This window comes from Narcine bancroftii, chromosome 10 (genome assembly GCF_036971445.1).
Source record: "Narcine bancroftii isolate sNarBan1 chromosome 10, sNarBan1.hap1, whole genome shotgun sequence".
Classification (NCBI taxonomy): domain Eukaryota; kingdom Metazoa; phylum Chordata; class Chondrichthyes; order Torpediniformes; family Narcinidae; genus Narcine; species Narcine bancroftii.
The window spans coordinates 3,543,252-3,567,047 of record NC_091478.1 but is presented as its reverse complement, the minus strand read 5'-3'; the positions used below and the strand labels follow the sequence as shown (position 1 = coordinate 3,567,047).

At 40.5% G+C, this 23,796-nt stretch overlaps 1 protein-coding gene across 1 annotated transcript in view; it reads left to right on the top strand.

Annotated features, from left to right (window-relative positions):
* The window catches only part of LOC138744087 (leucine-rich repeat-containing protein 27-like), a 37,758-nt gene that overhangs the window by 1,614 nt on the left and 12,348 nt on the right, over nucleotides 1-23,796 (top strand). The window contains exons 2-7 of the mRNA XM_069899617.1: nucleotides 1,418-1,548; nucleotides 4,902-4,960; nucleotides 9,163-9,321; nucleotides 19,498-19,690; nucleotides 21,188-21,331; nucleotides 23,439-23,544. Coding sequence (XP_069755718.1) covers nucleotides 1,418-1,548; nucleotides 4,902-4,960; nucleotides 9,163-9,321; nucleotides 19,498-19,690; nucleotides 21,188-21,331; nucleotides 23,439-23,544 — 792 coding nt within the window. The remainder of the gene's footprint in view (nucleotides 1-1,417; nucleotides 1,549-4,901; nucleotides 4,961-9,162; nucleotides 9,322-19,497; nucleotides 19,691-21,187; nucleotides 21,332-23,438; nucleotides 23,545-23,796) is intronic.

Sequence of the window (23,796 nt, the reverse complement as noted above, 5' to 3'; positions counted from 1 at the left end):
GGGAAGGGGAGGGGACGGACCGGGGGAAGGGGAGGGGACGGACCGGGGGAAGGGAAGGGGAGGGGACGGACCGGGGGAAGGGGAGGGGACGGACCGGGGGAAGGGGAGGGGACGGACCGGGGGAAGGGGAGGGGACGGACCGGGGGAAGGGGAGGGGACGGACCGGGGGAAGGGGAGGGGACGGACCGGGGGAAGGGGAGGGGACGGACCGGGGGAAGGGAAGGGGACGGACCGGGGAAATGGGAGGGGACGGACCGGGGGAGGGGAGGGGACGGACCGGGGGAAGGGGAGGGGACGGACCGGGGGAAGGGAAGGGGAGGGGACGGACCGGGGAAAGGGGAGGGGACGGACCGGGGGAAGGGAAGGGGAGGGGACGGACCGGGGAAAGGGGAGGGGACGGACCGGGGGAGGGGAGGGGACGGACCGGGGGAAGGGGAGGGGACGGACCGGGGGAGGGGAGGGGACGGACCGGGGGAAGGGGAGGGGACGGACCGGGGAAGGGGAGGGGACGGACCGGGGGAAGGGAAGGGGAGGGGACGGACCGGGGGAAGGGGAGGGGACGGACCGGGGGAAGGGGAGGGGACGGACCGGGGAAAGGGGAGGGGACGGACCGGGGGAGGGGAGGGGACGGACCGAGGGAAGGGGAGGGGACGGACCGGGGGAAGGGGAGGGGACGGACCGGGGGAAGGGGAGGGGACGGACCGGGGGAAGGGGGACCGGGTGGTGCAGGGAAGGGGGGGTGGAGGGGGGACAGATGGAGGGAGAAGGGGATGGGGAGGGGGGACAGGGGAAGGGGGAGAGGGAGGGGGGGGGACACATGATTTGTCAACTCGTCACCGGACTTTGGGGAATTCTACGCCACCTAGTTCCCAAAAGTAAAAGCCTTCACCAGATCTTTGCAACTTTATATATTCTTGTATAATAAAAGAAGTTGCTGCTGCAGGAAAATCGGACATTTATTTCTGTTTTATTTCTGTAGCCCCGAGCAATATGTTTGACTATTTGATCTTTTGCTTAGGGATTACCATGTTGCTATCTCTGACAGACTACTGCACTTGCTGAGATGTGTGCATTATTGGACCTTGAATTCTTCTCAAATTTTTTAGACAATATTTGAACACGAAGAAATAAAATTTGAATGGAATCGCAGTCTGATATCCCTCAACGTATGAAGGGTGCTGTCATTTGGATGATGTGATGTCTTTGAACTGTCAAAGATTTAAAAATAATTTGACCATTATTACTGTCCTAATTTTTGTACATAGTATCCAAAATTAGCTGCTGTATGTCGTATTGAATTCTAGTTAGGGATTTTATTGACTATTAAGAGATTTAAGACTATTGACAGTTATGTAAGGTTTTTGTAGAAGTCTTATTTTGTCCTACATGGCAGTGATTGAAATAATCTTTTCAATAGAACTTGTACCTGGAAGGAAATGCCATATCTGAACTTTCCAATGACTTCTTTCATCGATTACCGAATCTTATTTGGTTGGATCTTCGAAACAACAAACTCACAAGTCTTCCTCTTTCAATTGGAGATCATAGGTTTGCTAATTACCTCTCATTATTGTCTTGTGTGTGTGTTCCTGACTATTGTATCATTGATAACATTAGGGTTAGGGTCAACAATGCTCAACAACCCTAATCTTGAGCATTTGAAAACTCAAAAAATGTTTTGTCTGTTTAGTTTGGGAACAGAAGTATTTTCAGATTTATTGTCAGAGTACATACATGACATCACAAACGACCCTGAGATTCCTTTTTCCTGTGGGCACAGCAGATTTCCCACTAATGGAGAGTGCAAAAAATAAACTACACAGCCTAAAACGGGTAAACAAATGATCTGTAAACAGATAACAAATGTAAACAATTGTGCAATACAAAGAAAACCCAAAAAATCAATAAAGTGCACAGGTAAGAGTCCTTAAATGAGTTTCTGATTGACTTTGTCACTGAGGAGTCTGATGGTGGAGGGGTAGCAGCTGTTCCTGAACCTGGTGGTGCAAGACTTGTAGCACCTATACCTCATTCCTGATGTCAGCAGCAAGAACAGAGTGTGTGTTGGCGGTGTGGTCTTTGATGATTGCTGCTGCCCTCCAACAGCAGTTCCATGTAGATGTACTCAGTAGTGGGGAGGGTATTGGCTGTGATGCCCTGGGCTATGTCCACTACCTTTTAGAGGGCTTTACACTCAGGGGAATTGGTGTTCGCATACCAGACTGTGATGCAGACGCTCAGCACACTTTCCACCACACCTCTGTAGATATTTGCCAGGGTTTCTGATGTCATACCAAACCTCCACAACCTCCTGAGGAAATAGAGGCACGAACATGCTGTCTTCATGATGCTATTGGTGTGTTGAGTCCTGGAAAGGTCCTCTTGAGCTATTGACTCCCAAGAACCTAAATCTCCACCTCTGACTCCCCCAATGATCACTGCATTGTATACCTCTTGGGGCAATGTTCACTTTGTACTATTAAATTTCTTTACTTGTCGTAATGGGGAGAATTTTTTATCTGCATTCTGGGAGAAAGAATCCTCTGCTCCTCAAAGAATCTGATTCAAGTTCAAGTTTATTATCATCTAATTGGCCATATACAGTTCAACCTGAAGTTTTCTTCTCTGGGTTCTAAAAAAAGGCATAAATTTATTCATACAATTGTAAAATAATGAGGCTTTTTATTTATCAAGCTTTAGGAATTTGGAATCTTCCACTGAAGCATTTGGTTAAGGAAAATATCAAGGGAACTTTCAAATGCAAACAGCACATGATAGAAATAGAAATATGAAGATTTGTCGAAAGGCTTAGACAGTAGATTTATTGTTAATTTTTGGAAGGCAAGGCTGAGGAAACACTCACTTGTCTGCTAATGGGAAAGAGTAGGAGAGGGTTAGTACTTCAGGTTCTTTTTAATAGAAGACCTCTCCCGGAGCTAGCATATTGAGCCTACTGTGAAGAAGACAACAGTGCCTATTGATTCTAAGGAGATTTGGCATGGCATCCAGTACTCGATCAAACTTCTATAGGTGCATTATGGAAAATATTCTGACTGGTTGCATCTCCATCTGGTTTGGTAATTTGAGGGCCCAGGATTGCAGGAGGCTGCAGAAAGTTCCAGGCATAGTCAGGTCCATGAGAAGCCATGGTCTCTCATCTGTTGAATGCATCTCTGTGAGGCACTGCCTCAAGAAGGCAGCCAACATTAAGGACCACCATCACCCTGGTCACAACTTCTTCTCTCTGCTACCTTTGGACAGAAGGTACAGAAACCTGAAGACCAGCTCCTCTGGGTTCAAGGAAAGTTTCTTTCCAATGGCAATTTGGTTCTTGAACCTTCCCTTGACACTAATCATAAGTTGATCTGGCATCACGATGGTCCACCTGCACTAAGGAAGTGTCACTTTATTTCTTGCAGTATGGAAACTGAATATTTATTATCTATCTATTTTTTAAAAATGTAATATATACTATTGTAGTTTTTATGAAATATCCTTTCAGCTGCATCAAATAATAATTGAGGGGCACATATACATGATACAACATTTTTGACAATAATTATCATTGAGAAATTTTATGAATGGCTCAGCCCATTTTTCACCTCCTGTTATATACTCATGCAGAAACCCTATTTTAAAACCTGGAGTTTCTAGTATCTCACTGGTTTCTTCAATTAGCCTTTAGGTGACAGAATCTTCTACTGCAACCTGGAATTGTTTTCCTAGCTATTTCTAGATTTAAAATTCCTTTATTGTCATGTAATCATACAGAATTATTACATGAAATGGTACAATATTACACAAAATTGCCTTCTGCCTGCCATAAGCAGACAGATTTGCTATTAGTGTCTCCCAGTGCCCTTTAGAATAAGTTACAAAAAAGAAGCAAGAGAGTCATTTAGAGTTACTGTGTCCATGGATTTGACTCCATTGCTCCCGCAGCTTCTGCCACTGCACAGATTCTTGTTTGATTCATCAGCTCCCCATCCAGACCTCTGGCAGGATCAGGAAGCCTTCAGCATCCAAGGCCCTTCATTCCCTCAGCACCCTCTCAAATCCCACCTGCTTCCCACAAGCCCATGCAGGTCTCCCAAATACAAATCGTCCACACCCTGTGTAGGTCGCTCAGTCATTGAGCCCCTCGTTTGTTCGCTGCCATTGTCACCTTTCATGTAGGGTCATCTTTGCTTCTTATCAAACTTCTTCCCATTTCTGGTGCCCTGTACTGGTCCGCTGCTCACCAATATCTGCATCCCCTCATGGCTACTGCCAAGCACAGGTGTTGCCATCTTTGGTACACACCTCAGCGGTTGCAAGATTTTACTTACAAATACTGTCAGCTCCATTAACAGGCCACTTAAAGCATTAGGACCTGGTGGTTGAACTCTTCAGAGCTGTGCTCTGTCTCTGTTCTCAAAGTCCAGATTTATTGTCAGTACATATATGACATCACATACAATCCTAAGATTCTTTTTCCTGTCAGCCAAGTGGAATTTCTGTTTATGTAAAGATGCTCATGCAAGAGAAATGTTAAGAAAAACCAAAATGTAAACTGCAGTACAGAAAATAAATATTCAATAATAAAGTGTGCAAAGTAAGAGTCCATAAATAAGTCTGAGTTTGTTGTTTAAAAATCTGATATTGGAGAGGTAGCAATCTGCTCTCCTGGGTTTGCACCAGTGGCAGTGGTGCCATTTTTTCCTTTTTCTTCTTCGTCTTTTGCTGCATTTCTTTCAATGTAAAATAACATTTTGACCATTCCTTAGTTTACTCCTTTCTTATGGTATTGTTGCCAAGAATCTATTTTCACTATTATAAATCTACCCTGGAACAGTTTATTGTGTTGGGTCAGTTTGTGAATGACATTGAGGCTACTTACTGTATGCCTTTTTTTTTTACAGATGCCTTAAAACATTGCTGCTTGAGGGAAATCCTATCCAAAAGCTACCAGTGCAACTTGGTTAGTTTGAAATTCTGATTCTACCAGTTGGTTTAATATTTTTGATTTTGTTAATGTTACAAATACAAATGCAAGCCTGACAATTAAATAAAATCAGAAATAATTAGCCAATGCAGTCATTGAAATAAGCCTGAGCAGACAAAGAATTTCTGGAGGACTCAACAGGTCAGGCAGTATCCATGGATAGAAATGATCAGTCATAGGCACTTTTAAACTGCAGCACCTGGGTAGCCCTCCTGGAACCCAGGTGCAATTACTGGGGTAAAGATGCTTCCAGCACCTTTTAAGCTGCAGGGAGATTGATCCATTAAGTCGCAACCCATGTCAAGCACTCAGGAGAACTATTGGTAAATCTCCCCCATCCCCCCCCCCACAGGCCGTCAGTCACCCCCCCCCCCCCCACCGTCAGTCCCCACCCACTGTCAATCACCACCTCCTCAGTCAGTCACGCTCCCCCGTCAGTCGTGAACCCTACAGTCAATCAACACCCACCCCATCAATCATGCCCCCCCCAACTCCGAATAACGTCCTGCTACCACGAATGTTGAGCTGTCACATCCGGACTGACATTAGCAGCAGCAGCAGTTCGTGTTCCCTCCACCCGTGACAGCGACCCCTCTTCCCCCCCCCCACTCCTGTTCAAGCCGGAAGACATGTCCTGGTTAAGTTGAATTTGGTTCCCTTACTACCTCTGAGGTAGGTCAGGGATCCGGTTGGATTTGGACCATGCTGGCCATGTCGGACCCTTTCAAACTGCCGCGTGAGTGGAGCGCAAACCGGGCAAATTGCCCAGTTAACCCCATTTTATATGGCAGCTTGAAAGGGCCTAATGTTTCAGGTGTGGACCAAGACAACAGGGAAGAAGGTGATTTTATGTTCATAATGGAGGGGGAGGGAAACTGTGACAAGGGCCCCAGAGATGACTGGATAGGTCTGAGAGGTGGAAAGACCACTAGGAAGAGGAAGTGGGGAGATAATGGGTTAAATTAGCCGCCTGTGAAATACTTCTGGGCAAATTTGTATTCCATGACTAAATTTTTTATTGGTGTTCACTATACTTCCCTACTTTTTGGCAAATATGAAGTTAATTTCACCAATTTTTTTTTCCCAACACTGCCCAACAACTGATTCTCAACTGTGAGTTTCTAATATTTTGTTCTGCCATTTGATGACTCAACTCTGTGCAGATTTTTTTGTCAGCTTCCAAAGCAAATCTCTTGGGCAGCTTCCCACTGGCATTTGGGGTTTTCCACAGAGAATGGTGTCTGTTTGATGATTGTGGTGAGGTTACAAATGCATCATTTTTTTTAAAAGACAGTTGCCTTTTGAACTGATGAGCTACTCCTGTTCCACAACTCCTGAAGATGTTTTGTATGATTTGTTACCATCTTTTAAATTTAAAGAAAATTTGCATAATTATCTATATAACTGATTTTGATATTGAGGAAAGCAATATATTTCCAGGCTTTTGGTTGCATGTAGGTTGCGCATTTTATCAAGTACAATTTGAACTGATGGGAGTCAGATATTTAAGTAATCAAGTATGAATAGTGAAATGGGTAAGCAATTAGAATAACTCATGATATTGAACTGGCTCGGGAGGTTCTGAGTGATGTCATGACATCACAATGTGATGATGTCATTTGGACCACACAGGGTTTTTTAAAAACTGTGACTTTTACTGAACCAACTCGACGACGTCTGATCATTTTCTTGTTCTTTATTTCACACTGTGATACAGTTGCTACATTGGTGACCCCAATGGGCCCAAAGGGATTTTGGACCCAACATGGACAATGCAGCAGTTTCACTCAAACTACCTTGTCTTTTGGACCACTCAACTTGAAGTTTGGTTCGGACAGGCTGAGGCACAGTTCCACATTCGCAAGGTAGAAATGGATGCCACTAAGTACTATCATGCGGTAAATGCCCTCAACCAGGACATGGCCGGTCAAATAGTGGGTTTCCTTCGGAACCCGTGTGAATCACTAAAAGCCCTCCTCCGGATTTATGGTCTCTCATGACACAAGCGAGCTGCATGGCTCCTCCGTATCGATGGCCTGGGGGACCGTGTCCCTTCGCAGTTGATGAACGACTAGTTGCCACTGGCAGACGGCCATGGGCCTTGCTTGCTCTTCAAGCAGTTGTTTTTACAGCATATGCCAGAAGACACCGCCTCATGTTGGCTGACGAAGATTTTAATAACCTTCAAACTGTGGCAGCTCGTGCAGACATTCTATGGCGCGCAAAGTAGCAAGGCGCAAGGCACGCAGAAATTAGAGCTGCGAAACACCCAAAGGCCCAGGCTCCACAAGTACCAGTGATGAAGGTGCATGTTCTCCCAGACAAGCATGACTCCGTGACAATGGCTTCAGCGGCTGACCACCATAACAGCCTACTCTACATCTGGGACGAACTCTCCCAGCGCAAATTTCAAGTCAACACGGGTGTGAAGGTTAGTGTCCTTCCTCCTTTGAGCTTTGACACTCATCCCCGGAGCACGGGTCTGGCGCTCACTGTGGTGAATAACAGTATGATTCATACGTACGTATGGACTATACCCTGAAATTTGGCATCAGTAAGTTCACATGGAAGTTCATTCTTGCTGCCGTGTCCCGGCTGATGCTGGGTGCCGACTTCCTGAGAGCCCACTTACTAATGGTGGACTTAAAAGGGTGCTGGTTGATGAACACCACAACGCTCCAGTCTTTCCGCCTTGGAAAAGACAAACTACCCGTGTGGAGAACTCGAACAACGAATTCGCCAAACTTCCTGCAGAGTTTCCAGATATTGTCAATCCCATGTTCTCCACTGCCACACCCAAACATACCACATCCCCACCCAAGAACCACCGCCTGCCACCCAACAAATTGTGGCTTGAAAAACAAGAGTTCCACAAAATGGAGGAACTTGGAACCATACACCTGTCTGATAGCCCATGGGCTTCCCCACTACATATGGTGCCCAAAGCCAAGGGACACTGAAGACCTTGCAGGGATTACAGGCATCTCAACGACACTATCACTGCAGACCTCTACCTGTGCCCCATTTACAGGACTTTACAGCTAATCTTCATGGGGCCAGAATATTTTCTAAAATTGACTTGGTGCGTAGGTACTACCAAATACCTGTAAACCCGAAGGATGTGGCCAAGACGGTGATCAAATTTTGAGAATGCCTTTCTGGGCATTCCAGCGACTGAAGGATGCAGTGGAGTGTGGCATTCGGACGACGTGTTGCCAGCCTCTCCCACAAAGAGCACCTGCAGCATCTGCATTTACTCTGCTGCCACTTACAGGGCTTCAGGCTAACTGAACCCTGCCAAGTGCAAATTCGAGCAGTCTTCTATCGAGTTCTTGGGACATCAGATCAGTAGCCGGGGTTTAGTTCCATTGCCTAACAAGATGGAAGCATTCCTCAATTTTGCAAGGCCCGATAGCATCAAAAGACTCCAGGAATTTGTGGGGATGGTTAATTTCTATTGTCGATTTCTAACCTCTGCAGCTCATATTATGAAACCCCTCATTGACCTCATGTCCAGCGATGCCAAAGAACTTGAGTGGACAAAGGGACGACAGTAGCATTCCAGCAGACCAAAGATGCCCTTGCTGGTCTGTCCACAAACATCTTGTCGATCGATGTTTCTGGCACGGCAGTCGGCGGAGTCATTGTCCTAATGGACAATGGAAGCTTCTAGCATTTTTTAGTAGGCTCCTCTGCTCTCTGGAAATGAAATACAGCATGTTCGATAGGGAACTGCTGGCGCTGTACTTAGTGATCAGATACTTCCGTTTTTTTTTGGAAAGCAAGAACTTCATGATCTTTACTGACCACAAACTGCTAATATTTACCTTCTTGAAGGCATCAGATCCCTGGTCAGATGCCACCTCTCAGCAAACACCATTGTCTTTAGTTTCAATGAAGATTCACTTCTGACTTTTATGGTTGTTTATACAGCTTCAACAGAACAATCACTGCTGGGGGGTTTTTTTCGCTCTGTTTGCCAGGTGCTTTGTGTCCGAAAGACCTACCATCTCAAAGTTTTATGTGTCCCTGTGCACCCACAGAACTCTTTTCTAAGAAATGTATACAATTTTCCTTAAGATAAATAATAATACAATTCCATCACAATATATGTAATATTATTTGCCATTGATTATAATTATTAGGCAGTTTTGGGACAGATTTATTTTTTTCCATAGGTAATGTAACTTCATTGAAGGCACTTAACCTTAGAAAATGTCCGATTGCGTTTCCTCCCAATGAAGTTCTGCATCAAGGATTGGCAACCATTCTGTCGTTCCTCAGAAAGTCGATGGCAATAGAAGATGAGCATATTGTAGTGTCTGCACATACTTCAGGTACAAAATTTAAAAATCATCTTCAGTAAAAAAACGATTATTGTACATAAGAAACAATGCCTCAATGTTAGTTGAACTACAAGAACTCGAGGACACTGGTTAAGGGAGAAAGGTTTAAAGAGAACATTAGAGGGAACTTCTTCCTGCAGTGAGCGGTGAGAGAATGGAATGATCTGCCAGCTGAAGTGAATGTAGGCTCAATGTTCACATTTAAGATAAATGTAAACAAGTACCTGGATGGGAGGGTATGGAGGGCTATAGTCTGTGTGCAAAATAATAGTTTCACACAAATTAGATTGGCCAAAGAGCCTGCTTCTGTGCTATAGTGTTTAATGGTTCTATGAAATATTTTAGTTCATGATTTCCTCACTGTTTTCAGTAATGTGTTTTCTGAAATCTTGAGTTTGACCAATGTTAAAGGAAAAAAAAGCATAAACAGTACTCTGGAAAAATAATAGAGACTTGCATTTATTTTAGTATTGTTTTGAATGTTTAAGATTCTTAACAGACAATAAAATACTTTTTAATGCATAACCATTATTTTAATTAGGAAATGTGGAAGGTAATTGTAACACAGAAATCTACAAGAAATGTTAGCATAATTTAACATCAAAGAGCTGCTCCGGGCACCAGGACAGGCTACCTTGCTGCTCTTGCATTAGCTTGCATTCACCTTGGACAGCAGAAATGATGACCGTTTAACACAATTCTTTTGCTGAGAGATTATCAATCTATATCCTTCCAAAGACCCTCAACTGAAAAACTAGAAAGTATTTTTGTCGTGTACACGGAGACATCAATATGAAAATATGTTCGCAGTTTAGTTAACATAGTTAATGTAGTTAATATTTGGGAATAGCCAAAATAGATTCCTTCCTGAAAAATCAAAACTAACTGGTGTTTGTAGGTCTGATATTATTTATAATTCTTGTAAGTCCTGAAGATGCCAACTGCACACTTTTGCTCCAACCAGTTTCTCAACATTGTTCTAAAAATATTCCCTGCTTTATGAATAAAATTGTATTGCTTTAATTTAGTCAGTACATTCTTTGTTCAGATTGAGACATGTACTAATTTTGGAACTGCCAAGTTTTATTTTCATTACCAGGTGACTAATTGCTTCAAAAGTTTCATCAATATCTGATTGCGTTGTTTTGCTTTGCTGAGGCAAAACTGAGAAAAGTAATTCATCACTATTTATGCTCATGAAACAGTCAAGCTTGATATCTCTTCTTCCTTCTGGAAGTCTCTTTGACGTACTCCATGCTACTCTCTCAGATATTTTCATTAATTTTTCCAGAATTAAGACATCTGTAGTGTATGAGGTTTACTTCAAGTAATTTACTGCTCTGGGTTGGTTGAGAATGTGGCAGCAAATAAATTGAGATTTTCACACTGAGAATTTTAAATATTTCCCAAAATGTCAAAATAGCATTCTGAGTCATTACTGTGCTCACAAGATATCTTCTGAGATATAGAAAAAGACTAGAAATCAACCCATAACAGTTGTGTATCTCTTGCATATTGAGATGAGATTGAGAAGGGTTAAATTGGCTTCATTTAGATATATTGTTCCTTGCTCTGAAGTCAAATGTTGAAATTGTATTGAAAGGAATAAGTGTAGGTAGGAAAACATTTAGCATCCTCCAAGGGTGAAGATTTGCCATTCATTCACCATCAAATTCTTTAGGGAATGGTTCAAACATGACAGTGAAATCCATAAGATACTATATTGTTCATGGAGACATCCTATATTCAAATCAAGTCTTCCCCACTGAGATTTTGCCAGAGAATAATATAGATATTTAATAAGCTATTCCTCTTGATTGCAAATATACTACTTGAGATGCATGATATACTGAGAGTGTTTCACCTGTCAAAAGGGTACTGTTTTCTTATTATAAATCAAAAGGCTTGCTTATCAACGTCATGCATGAAATTAAGTCCAAGCTGGTTGTTCATCTCTGAAATGATGTTAAGTCTGTTGGTTCATCAAAAATCTAAATGGATTCATCACATCACACAAACACTTCTGTATGCATGGTGAATTAGCAATAAGTAATTTCTTTTCCAGTTCTCCTACTTGGCACAAGTCAATAAGATTCAAAATTAATTTTTAAAGTTCTGAACTTGTTCTATTAGCAAGCAATTGTATACAAAATCTTAATCAATGAAAAGCCATGTTGTCTCAAAAATGAAGACATTACATAGCTTACTTCTGACAATTTCTTGTTCTCTGCATCTTCAGGACAACATTTTGTACGGCAGACACTTTTCTTCAGGTGTGCATTTTATTTTGTGTGAACATTTGTGCTGTGAATTTGCAAAAACTGTTAGGTTTAATAGCATGCCTCCAAGTTGAACTCCTCTAGTTCTGCAAAATAAATCTTGTTTTCCACAAAACAGCATTTTTGCCTCTCTGAACTTTGAATGCTCATTTTTATTTTTGTTTACTTATCTTCACAACTCTTTTCAACTTGCTCTCTCCAGATGATTCCTCATCTTTCTCAAGCCTCATCCTGTCCAAAAATTAATGTCATTTTCATCTAAGTGCATGCAAACTTCTTTATACCAACTGAAGACCTTGGTCACAACTTTTCCTCATCATGTCCAACCAACAAAGCTACTGAGGCAATCGACAATTGCCACCAAAAATTCCCGAGGGCCTGGCCATTCCACAGGAGTTTGCTTTTGTGAACAAAACCCCTGTCATGTCTCTCAGAATGAACAACCTAACACCCTTTCTGGTGAACTGAACATTCTCTAAGCGATGGGTAGTAAGATGATCACAAACTTGAATTCTGTGAATGACAACTAAAAGCTAAGTAAATTAACTGTTTCATTGGTGGAGAGGCTATATAATATCTGCCAAAAACATTGGTCTTTGTCAAGTATTCAACATAATATTTTAGGAGACTTGTAGCACTGTGTGATGGTGACTTAATGGAAGGGAACTCAGGATTGTTAAGTTTTCAATATTAACCATTTCTCATTCTGTTACTTAAAGAGCCATGTGATAACTAACCAACCAAACTTTCTGAAAAAAAAAATTACTTCACTCCCCACCAAATTACTCTCTTAGACTATCTACCAAAAGTTATTTAACTTTAATCATCCAGCTGACAAAATAAAGCCTTTAATCAAGATGGCTTTTTTTTTTACTGTGGTATTGGTTGCTTTGAGACAGAGAGGAAGAAGACTTCATTCATCAAATGTTCTACATCTCTGGTTTAACATCTGAAATGGAAAATGAAATTAATTGACTCATCCTCCACAACATCAAACATTAAAAGGTTAAAAGTAATCGTATTTTTTTAATTAAATATTTTCAGATGTGTGATTTTACTTGGCATTCTTTCAATGGTGCACAAAATCATCTAGAAACATTATTAAGCTGGAACAAGAAAGATTGTTGGTACATCAATGGTTTGGGAATTATGAACAAAATATCATCTGGCCCTTTTTGCTGTCATCCTGATTTTTCTTTACCTTCCTTTGTACCGTTTGGCCTGTTGAGTATGCCACTGCAGGTCAGACGATACAATATTACACAGACTATATATTTTTTGCAACTCATTACACAGGCAAAGAAGCTTAACTAGATCTTAACTACCATATTTACATTTTCAAAGAAATCCCCTTTGTTCCACCAACCGCTCTTCTTCCTGAGAAAAACAAACATTGCAGATGCTGGAATTTTTAGCAGATAGCATTTAATTGGAGAATCTCAACAGATCAGGCAGCATTCATGGATAGAAATGCTGATTCGTCGTTGTTGGTTAGGATCCTTTATCGAGACTAGTCTTTCTCAAGATTTTTCCGCATTTTCTGTATTATTTTTCAAATTTCCAGTGACAACATTTTCAATGATCATGTCAGTAATTGTGTAGTTTAGCCTCTTTATCTTAGAGAAATGGATTAATGCATATTAATCATGGTTTCCTTTTGAAACTATGCAGTTTCATGTATGCTTTCCCTTGCTATATAAAATTGTAAATATCTTGTCTATTATCCTTTCCATTGTTCCATATGCCTGATTGAAAATGTATTACTTAAAAAATTACTTTTGCTTATCATCATTGAGCAATTCAAAAGATTCAGTCGAAATTGTCCAATTTAAGATCATAAGGAGGCTAAGAATTTCCATAAATTTATTTTGTATGGCATCAGAAATTGTAAAAAGGTAAAGGTTCCATTATTGTTACCTAATACACATTTAGAATGTAACATACCAAAAGGTAGGCAGAGAGTCGCCACTTGTCAAGAGCCCTTCACAGAAACCTACAGCACCTGGTGTTCCTTGCCGGTCTTCCCTCCAAGTACTGACCAAGCCTGCTTAGCTTTCGAGATCAGCATATCAAATAAGATAGGTGTCAAATTTTAGAAATTTAGTACCACTGTATCAATGAAATTAAACATTTAATTATATTCATTAAATGAAGTGGTTTTAATGTAAGGATGGTCTCTTGATGCCATAAAATAAAATAAATCTGTTTTAATCATATATTAACCATATCACAGAAACAGGCCAGTTCGACCCTTCTAAACATGCCCAACACTTTCTCCCACCTAGGCCCATTGACCCGCACTTGGCCCATAACTCTCCACACCTCTCTTGTCCATATACCTATCCAAGTTTTCCTTAAATATTCAAATTGAAACTGCATCTACCGCTTCAGCCAGAAGCTCATTCCACACTCCCACCACCCTCTGAGTGAAGAAATCCCCCTCATGTTTCCCCTAAACATTTCCCACTTCAATCTCAATCATGTCCTCTTGTTTGAACCCCCTCCCCACTCTCAATAGAAAAAGCCTTTCCACATTGACTCTATCTGTCCCTCTTCATCATTTTAAATACCTCTATCAAATCACCCCTCAATCTTTTACACTCCAGGGAATAAAGTCCCAGCTGCTCAACCTTTCCCTGTAACTCAAACCTTGAAACAAAGGCAATATTCTTGTCAATCTCCTCTGCATTCTCTCCAAAAGTTGTCTCTTTACATTTGTTATATGACCCACTGGGGCACTGGACAATGTATGATGAACCCAATTTTTCTCAAACTTTTGTGAGGCTTTGGGTATTCTTCAAGATCTGTGATGTCTGGAGCTTTTTTAATTATTCTGATGAATTATAGATGGATCGTTGTGTTTCCATCTCTGTCTAAATCGATTTGTGCAAAAATCAGATATATCCTTTAGATAAATTGAATCCTCGTTTTTTCTTCCAACTTTTGATTTTGCATTGCCAAATGATCCTTTCATGTACTGTTGATGGATTCTGCACTATGTTAAACCTGCCACAGAATGTTCCAGCCCATTTTTTTCAGAGGAGAGAAAGGGAAACCCCAAACTTGATTACCAGTAAACTCAACAAAAATTAATCTTCCCAGGTGTTTCTGAATAACTTTGGTAGAAATTGCTTTAGTGTTATTTACAGAAACAAATATTTCTTCCTCTGAAGATTTGATTAAAATAAGTGAGAAGGATGGCAGCAAATTATGATATTTTCTTGGTACCAATTCCATTATGAATTGTGGCAGAAATTTGTCTTTAATGTCATATCATTAGTAAGTTTGAAATTGTTGCTCTGGAACATTTATTACATTTTTTTGTTTTTTAGTTCATCATGTCTTATTCTCGACTACAATTAGTTTGAATAAAAATTACCTGTGTTCTATCTCTGAAATACCCACTTATTTTGACATTCATATGGTACTGAAATTGTCATACATTCGACTAGATTTCTGTTAAGTGGAGTTGGCAAAGGGATAACTTTCTGCTGATGACCAGTAATGGAAGGTTATTTGTTTCAATTTTGTGAACAGGACCTGCACGAAGCACAGATTATCTTTGACGAATACAGGAAAAAGATAGACAGGGGGATTCTACCTAGAAAGTATATCAGTGAAGTGTGGAACAAAATGAATGTTAGCAGTGAATTCAAATTAAGGGGTCGTACTGCATCAGTAACTAGTTTACTCATAACTCAAATGCTTTTTAGAAGGTAAATTTTAACTACCTACTGTCATAATTGCAAAATATGTAATTTTATTTTAATCTTGATTCACGTATTTAAATCCAGTACATGATCATGGTTTTATGCTGTTTAATGATTTTTGACTATCGCCACAACAGTTCATATAATTTATACTTGCCCTTGAGTGATGTACTGAAAATCTAACTTTATTTATGAAATTAATCAGCTCTTTTCCTTGGGTAAAAGTTGTGGATCTTTCTATTTGAGTTGATAGTTACAACTTTATATCATCTTTATTCAACTGTGCTAATTACAAGAAAAATGCAATTTATTTTATTAAATAATTTTGGATGCTGACGGTTGCTCCGCTCTCCAAGATAATTAGGTTCTTAATCTGGCCTTCCCATTATATCCTCAAATCAAAAGCATTGCTGCCAGAGCATCAGTCTCAATATTTTTCCAAGTATTTTCCAGATCTCCTCTTCAAATGTGGTTCAGATTTTTGTGGATTTCAGACCCCATTGGCAGTTGATTAGGTTACTTTCCTTTATGTTGAGTTTTAATTTAAGAATAAAGAATGTGTGGAATTTTACAAAGTATGAAATAACTCAATAAATTAAAAGTCCAGAGTTTTTCCCAGTAACATAGTTTACTGTCACAAGCGACTAATGCAACTTTATAGAGACACGAGAACCTGCAGACATTGAGCAAAACAAACTGCTGGAGGAGCAGTCAACATTTTTTGTTGGGACCGTCCTTCAGAATTGAGAGTGCAAAGAGGTGATGGTCAGTATAAGCATGGGAGAGGTTGAGGCAGCGGGTCGCAGACCAGGTGATGGGCAGATGGAGGAAGAGGTGTGGAGATGAGTGACAGCAACTGATGTTAGTGACACATAGAGAGAAAAAAGAGAGCAGAAGCCAGGGAGGAGAACATGGGGTAGAGATCGAACATACCACCTTAAATAATCCCTTAGTCTCCCCAGAGCACCTAGAGCATCCTATGCCACAACTGCCCTGTGGTTAGGGATGACTTAAAGTGGTATTTGAGTGGGAATAAAAAAGACTGCAGATTCAGGAATTTGATAAGCAAGGGAGTGATAAGTAGAACTAGTTAAGGAAGTAATGACGTGCAATGGAACCCATTAGGAGGATAAGGGTGTGGATGATGGGTGGATGTAACCAGGTGAGGAGGGAGAGAAGCTGGATAGATCAGAAAGGGAGAGAAAGGAATTCAGTCTTACCTGAAACTGGAAAATGCAATACTCATACATTGGATTGTAATCTATCTCGGTGAAAAATGAGTTCTTGTTCTTCATGTAATTGGCTGTAACAGTAGTTCTTGCCTGGCACTGAACCTACTGATAAAATACATTGTTGTCTAATAGAATTACGGCATCTTGTGTGCTACTTGCACTCCTAAGGGTTGGCTCCAGGTCCAGATTGTGCTTTTCTTAAATTTCGTGTTTACATCCTGGTATTCAGTATTAAAATGCAGCCAGATAGAACGTAATAGATCTGCCTTGAATCCTTTTTATTAAAAAGTAACATTTCATTTTGCTAAAAATAATTATTTCCAATTTGAAATTGTTTTATTAGTGATAATTATGAATTCAGGTTGTGCCAGGCTTTACAAATTTATTATTTAAAGATGAGATTGGCCCATGATAAGTTACTCTTCCAAATTTGGCATGTGAGGAAAGATTAGGTCAATTAGATTTGAATTTGTCAGTTGCAAATTAAAACTTACAAAATTCTGACTGACTGAAGACAAGGAGGATGTTTCTCACGGCTGAGACCACAGTCTTAGAACAAGACCAGAGAGTAGGGAATGAAATAAGGATGAAAATTGTTTTCCATTCAGAAGATCATTGTGGAATCTATGGAGGTCAAGTCACTCCATATATTTAAGGAAGAGAATGATCAATTTCTAGGTGCAAAAGACATCAAATGTTATGTTGAAGTCATTCAAGTCATTGGTGAGTCCACACTTGTTGTGTGTAGTTCTGGTCACCCAACAGCAGGAAAGATATCAATAAGATTGAAAGAGTGCAGAGAAGATTTACGAAGATGTTGCCAGGTCTTCAGGAGTTACCAGGAAAGATTAAACAGGTTAGGACTATACACCTTGGAATGAAGAAGAATGAGGGGAGACTTGATAGAGGTTTATAAGATTATGAGGGGTATAGCCAGAGTAGATGTGAGTAGGATGTTTCCATTTAGATTGGGGGAGATAAATACAAGAGGTCATAGCTTTAGGCTGAAAGGGGAACATTCAAGGAAAGTTTTTCACTCAGAGAGTGGTAGGAGTGTGGAATAAACTGCCATCTGATGTAGTGAATTCAGATTCAATCTCGAGTTTTAAAAAATAATTGGATAAATATATGGATAGGAAAGGTCTGAAGGGTGATGGAATGAGAGCAGGTCAGTGGGACTAGAAAGGTTAAATGGCCTGTTTTCTGTGTGGTAATGTTCTATGGTTCTATAGAAGGATATGGAGAAAGAGTAGGAAATGGTATTGAGATAAATAATTAGTCTGTATTGAATCACAAATCAAACTAGAAAGTCCAAATGGCCTGTTCCTAGTTTGATTTTGTTTTGTCATGATCTCTAATATCCCAAGAGCTGTTCAAGGTATTGTCAACAGTTTTTCTAAACATCAACTGGCACTATGTCTCTTAACAAGTAGAGCCTTTTTTGCCCCCGAGAGCTGTGATGTCAGCTGAGAAACTTTTGATAACCCAAACATTTCAGTGTGGAAGAAGTCTACAGCACGAGCTCAGCTCATCAAGAAGAAGAAAGAAGGGTTTTTAAAACCTGATGTGCCCAACAAGGTCAATTCATGGAATCTGAAATTTTCCTTGTTATGTGAAGCAGATCTTTTCCTTCTTCACTGCCAGTGAAAAACAAACTGTTGTTTGTCTTATCAGAATTAACATTACCATCCAACATCCAATGCTGGAATATATATCTTTCAGAAAAGGAAAAAGGTGGTGAGTGAAGGAGAGGGAGTGAGAGAAAGAGTCAAAGGAGACAGCTGAAAGGGAGTGGAGGATCACTGAAGAAAGTCTGATGAATACATTCTCAACAAATCATAATCTCTTGGCCAACCAGTTTTAAAAGAATGCACGATGTTATGATGGACTATGGACTGACCTTTTGGACTGTGGACTGTCACCATAAAGGATGGAATTCTGGGACCTCTGTGACTTTCGATGCAGCGGGGTCGAGCTGTGCAGATAGAGAGAGAGAATGGGACGTTCAGAATGGCAGTTGGAGCGTCAGAACTGTAGCAGTTGGAGCAGCGGAAACCAACAAGGAGAGCTGTGTGAAAGGCACATACTTCATAAGATAATGAAAGCTTAAAAACTACAATTTGAAAACCAAGGGAAGTCATCTGAGGAGGACTTGAAAAAAGAGACATAAGCTTACGGCAACACAACATCAATCATTTTGCTCTCCAATGTTCAATACGACATCCTTTTGTAATTCAGTTGTGGGAACTGAATTTGGACATTGAGCTTTGGGGTTGAATTCTGTGGATGGTGTTTTCAAACTGACTTATTTGACTGACTGACCTGGGTTTTTTGGGGGAATTTCTCTCTTTTTGAATATTGGATTCAGACTGTAATGGTCTGGGTTTATTTTACTACACACTGTATATAAAGATAAGATATCTGTATATTTGTTCTAGTTACTTATACTAGGGTTTTAATTGGGTTAGATGTTATATTGTTAATAGTCATTAATAAATGTAAAGATAAAATTTAACCCTTTTGAATTGCGTCTTCTATTGTTGCTGATTTGAGGCTTATCAAGGACCTGCCTGCTGCTTCACAGACCTGGAGTAGAAGTGAGTCATCCTTAATCCAGAGATATTTTGGAAGAAGAGAAGTAGAGTTTAATATTTAGGCTGTACTTTGTCCAGTTTTGTCTTGTTAAGCTGCTTGATGCTGCAGTGCCATATATTAAGGTAAAAGATCTGCACAAATGGCATCCTTTCCTTATCCTGATATAACTTCTTTGCCTTAAATTCCATTGGAATGCTTTTATGGTTGTACAACTCAATGGAAGCACACACTTTTAACATTGTTTTCATTCCAGTGTTCATTTGTACAAAATTGTTCCAAATACCAAAATTTTAGTTAATTCCTCCATTTCACTTTCGGTATTACATTAAACAGTTTTGCTTTTTTTTAAAGAAATGCCAATAATAGAAAGACTGCAGCTGTGTGCACGAACTGAATCAAGTTTAGATTTCTCTGATAATAAAGAATGGCAACGATTCAAAACGCTGAAACAGAAGCTAGCGCAAGAAGAGAAAAGTGAATGTTTGCTCCAATCTCGGAAAATCTGGGCTGCAGGTTTCCTGTCAACTATGCCCAACATTCTGAGGTAATTAAAATTGAATTATATGCTGTTGTGTCCAGTCAAAGAGCAGGCATGATATTCCTCCATTATCATGAATAACAGTATAAACAGAGGCGCAATTGTTAGCATAGAGAATAGATTTATAACATTTTTATGACTTGTCTATTAAAAGTTTTTGAAGTACATTGATGATCTTTAATCTTCAGTATTCTTCCTTATAATTTAATTATCATCATTTTTTGCCATGGTAATATACCTTCATGATATTATGATGGCATGAATGGTAAAGTGGTGTATTGTGAATTTTGGATACCTCTGTGACCTCTTTCTCTTGTATTGTTGTACCTCACGTTGAGCGAAGCTTTAACTTTCACCAATAATCTCACTTTGGAGTTGCACAGCTCATAGAACTACTGCCACACCGTTCCAGTAACTCAGATTCAATACTCTCATCTAGTGCTGTCTGATGGAATGTGCACAATCACCCTGTGCCCATGTGGCTGACATTCTGATGCTCCAATTTCCTCCAGTTTATTTCCACATTTGCAAAACATGAGGCTAGCAGGTTAATTGGCTACTTTTATCTTGCCCCAATTGTGTAAGTGAGCAGTAGATTACGTGGAGAGGATGGGAATGTGGGGAGATGCAAATAGATTTCATGTTGGATTGATGTAAATGTTTGATGGTCAGCATGCACTTTGTGGGCTGAAGCCCTGTTTCCTTTCAGTATTACTTCATGACTCATAATCTTCCTATCTCAAATTTTCTGTCATTTTTACGATTCCATTTGCTTAAGACAATCAAAACCTTAATGTGGAGATTTACCCAAAAAATAGCATCTTTGCCAATGTGGCTCATTGGACAGTAAAACAGATATCCGAGACTTGGCTTGTACTCCCTTGATAGAAGTATTATTAATCAGAAAGGTAGAGTTGCCTGTGTTGATATTATAACCTGAAGCCCTTAATTTGTCAAATCAATCTCAGAAAGCAATTTTTCACAGATTGGTAGAAATCCAGAACATTCTCTCTCCTGAAATTATACCTAATGCTAGATCAACAGTAAAGTTCAAAGTAGAGAATTATTAGCGTTTGCAGAGCAAAGGTATAAAGGATATTTAATCAATTTGGACATGTGGCATTAAGATGTTGACCAAGTCTGATTTAGGGTGGCATAGTTGGTGTAACAGTTGCACAACACTATTACAGCACCGGCAACCCGGGCTCAAATCTTGCGCTTTCTGCAAGGACTTAGTATATTCTCCCCATGTCTGTGTGAGTTTCCACCAGGTTTCAACCCACTGTCCAAAAACATATGGGGTTTATAGGTCAATTGGTGTATTTTGGCAGCATGGGCTGGAAGGGGCTGTTACACCACTGTATGTCTAAATTTTTAAAAATTTGAAATGTGGAACAGACTCAAGGGATAAAATAGTCTCTGTTCCTGCTGTCCTTTCTTTTGGACGTTGATACCATTTACTATTCCTGATATAAAAATACAGTCCTCCATTTTGTTTTTCAGAAAGGAAGGTTCTAATCCAAAGATGTTATTTCCAGGGTCAAAAGCCAATGACTTATCCATTCAGGCAAAGAAAAATGAGGAACTTCAGCTGGCTAAACTAAAAGAGCTCAAAGAAAAGCAAGCATATATTGAACAAAGGAGACAGTGAGTACAATACATCTTTGTTCACAACATTCCAGTGCAACTTCCTTCTCAGGAAGTTGCAGATACCTATGGTGTATCCAGTGTCAGTTCTAGATAGAATAAGGTAACTTAGGGGAGAAAAGCATATCTACTCCAGAAGCAGCAATGTATAAACACTTGTTAAGCAAGGAAGACTGCAGGCACTGCAATTGTAGTTGACACACAAATAATGGAGAAATTCAGCAAACACACAGTGTTCTTTAAGTACTAAAGATAAAGATACATAACCAATGTTTCTAGACAGAGCCCTTCATCAAGGCATGAGCAAAAAAGCAGGCAGGTGCCTGGATAAAATGATGAGGGAGGGGCAGTGGGAGGAAGACAGGCAAGAGGTCATGGGTGGGTCGGCACAAGAGAAAAAAGCTGGAAAATTATATGAGGAAGGGAGATAACTCACTGCATGGAGTGGAAAGGGGGTGGAGAGCTGGAGGAAAGGAGATGGAGAGGTGAGGGAAGAGAGGGAGACAGGCGGGGTTGGGTGGTCAATGTTAATGTCGTCTGATTGGAGAGTGCCCAGATGGGATAGTAGCTGTGTCTCGTCGAATGTATAGGTTGCCAGAGCATGAGGCCATGGATAGACATGTCGGCGCAGAATTGAAACCTCTTCCCATATCTACTGTTGACCTCTTGCCTGTGGGTCTGTGACCCCCCGCCCCCTCCCCCTTTGTGATAAAGAAACTTATGTTCTTTGTATTACTTGTATTTTATCAACACATGACCTCGTGGGGCACATCCAGTTTGTGCATCTAACCCGAGGTGCAACATTCCATTTCCGATGCCCTCGAGTGGTCAGGAGGATCACCATCTCCCAATCACCACATCCCCTTTCCTAAGATGTTCAATCAGCAACATTACATGGTAATACAATATTCAATTTAAAGTTAAACATAAACACAAACATCAACAGCACAAACTTTTAAAGTGTACAGTTATTTTTCTTTTAGAGATGCAGCCTTTCAGGTGCTCTGATAATGTGTGTGGATCTTCTCCACACAGGTGCACATGTCAGCTCCACTGGTCCACTACTGTCTAGCTACAATTGAAAGTCAACAGGCGATATCTGGATTTTATGTGGTTGAAGCTTGTCATTACCTTGAAATTGTGTTACTTGTCACCTCTCAGCCCAGGTCTGGATATTGTCTTGGTGTTGCTGCATTTGGATGTGGAATGCTTTGTTATCTGAGGAGTTGTGAACATTGTCATCAGCAAACATCTCTACTTCTGACCATATGTCAAGATGGCAGCACTGCTATAGCTGCTATACCTACAGCACTCCTATTGACACAGACCAAGTGAGAGTGGAGAGAGGAGATGCCATCTTCCAGCTGTCTTCATCAGGTTCTAGCTCAGGGCTCGGGACTGGGGCCCAGGAGGGTGATGTGGATGTCTCAATCTCTGGCTCATCAGACAGGATGGGGTCTGTACGGCTACAGAGATTGCAGGGGCACAGGAGGTGATGGCCTTGGAGAAGGCAATGGGATCCATGAGCACTTGATATCTGTGAAGGAAATTTCTTTTGTTTTCTTCTTCTTCTCAAGTTGGCCAAATGGTGCCTCTTTGTGTGCCTTTACAGGGCAAATGAAGGAAGACAAATATTGTATTGGTGACAATAAAGGAATCTGGAATCTTGACCTTGAATTGTGATTGAGAAAAGAAGTAATTTTTGAAGCAGCTGATGATGGTTGAGCCTCAGACACCACCCTGAGGAACTCTTGCAATTTTGTCCTGTGGCTGATCTTCTCCCATCCCAACTTTCTTCCTTGTGCCCAGTATGATTCCAACTAGCAGAGGGGTATTCTTCCCCCCACCTCACAAATCCAATTTGGTTAGGGCTCCATGATATCATACTTGATCGAATGCTGCCTTGATGTCAAAGGGAGTTGCTCTTCAGCTCTGGAGTTCAGCTCTTCTTTTACATGTTTGGATTAAAGCTGTAATGAGGTCAGGAGCTAAATGATGGTGGAAGGCAATCCAGACCCAAATAATTTTCAGCTGTTATTAATTGAAGATTTTGGAAATTTCCTTTAAACTCAGTGTTGTGCATAGAACTGTTTGTATATATTTACAGAGATCATAAAGTACTAAAGAATTGGAGGGATCAAGCTAAGTTAATGCAAGAAAAGAAAGAAAGAGAAAGAAAGCAAAGGTCTCCACATTCGTCAGAAAAAAATATGGTAATTATTGACAAAACCTTTTGAGCTTTCATTTTCAAATGAGTTCAGTGTTTGCTAAGATTTCTATTTGATTAGGTATTAAATTCGTATGTTATATTTCTGTTGATCTTCGAGTAACAAGAGCAGTCAAAACATGCAGCTAAATGTTCACGGACATTTTGCTGACCACCAAAATAAATATCTCTCCAAGGAAAGGAGATGGAAAATCTATCCTATAATAAATAATGTCTGCTTATCCATTAATTGTGAACT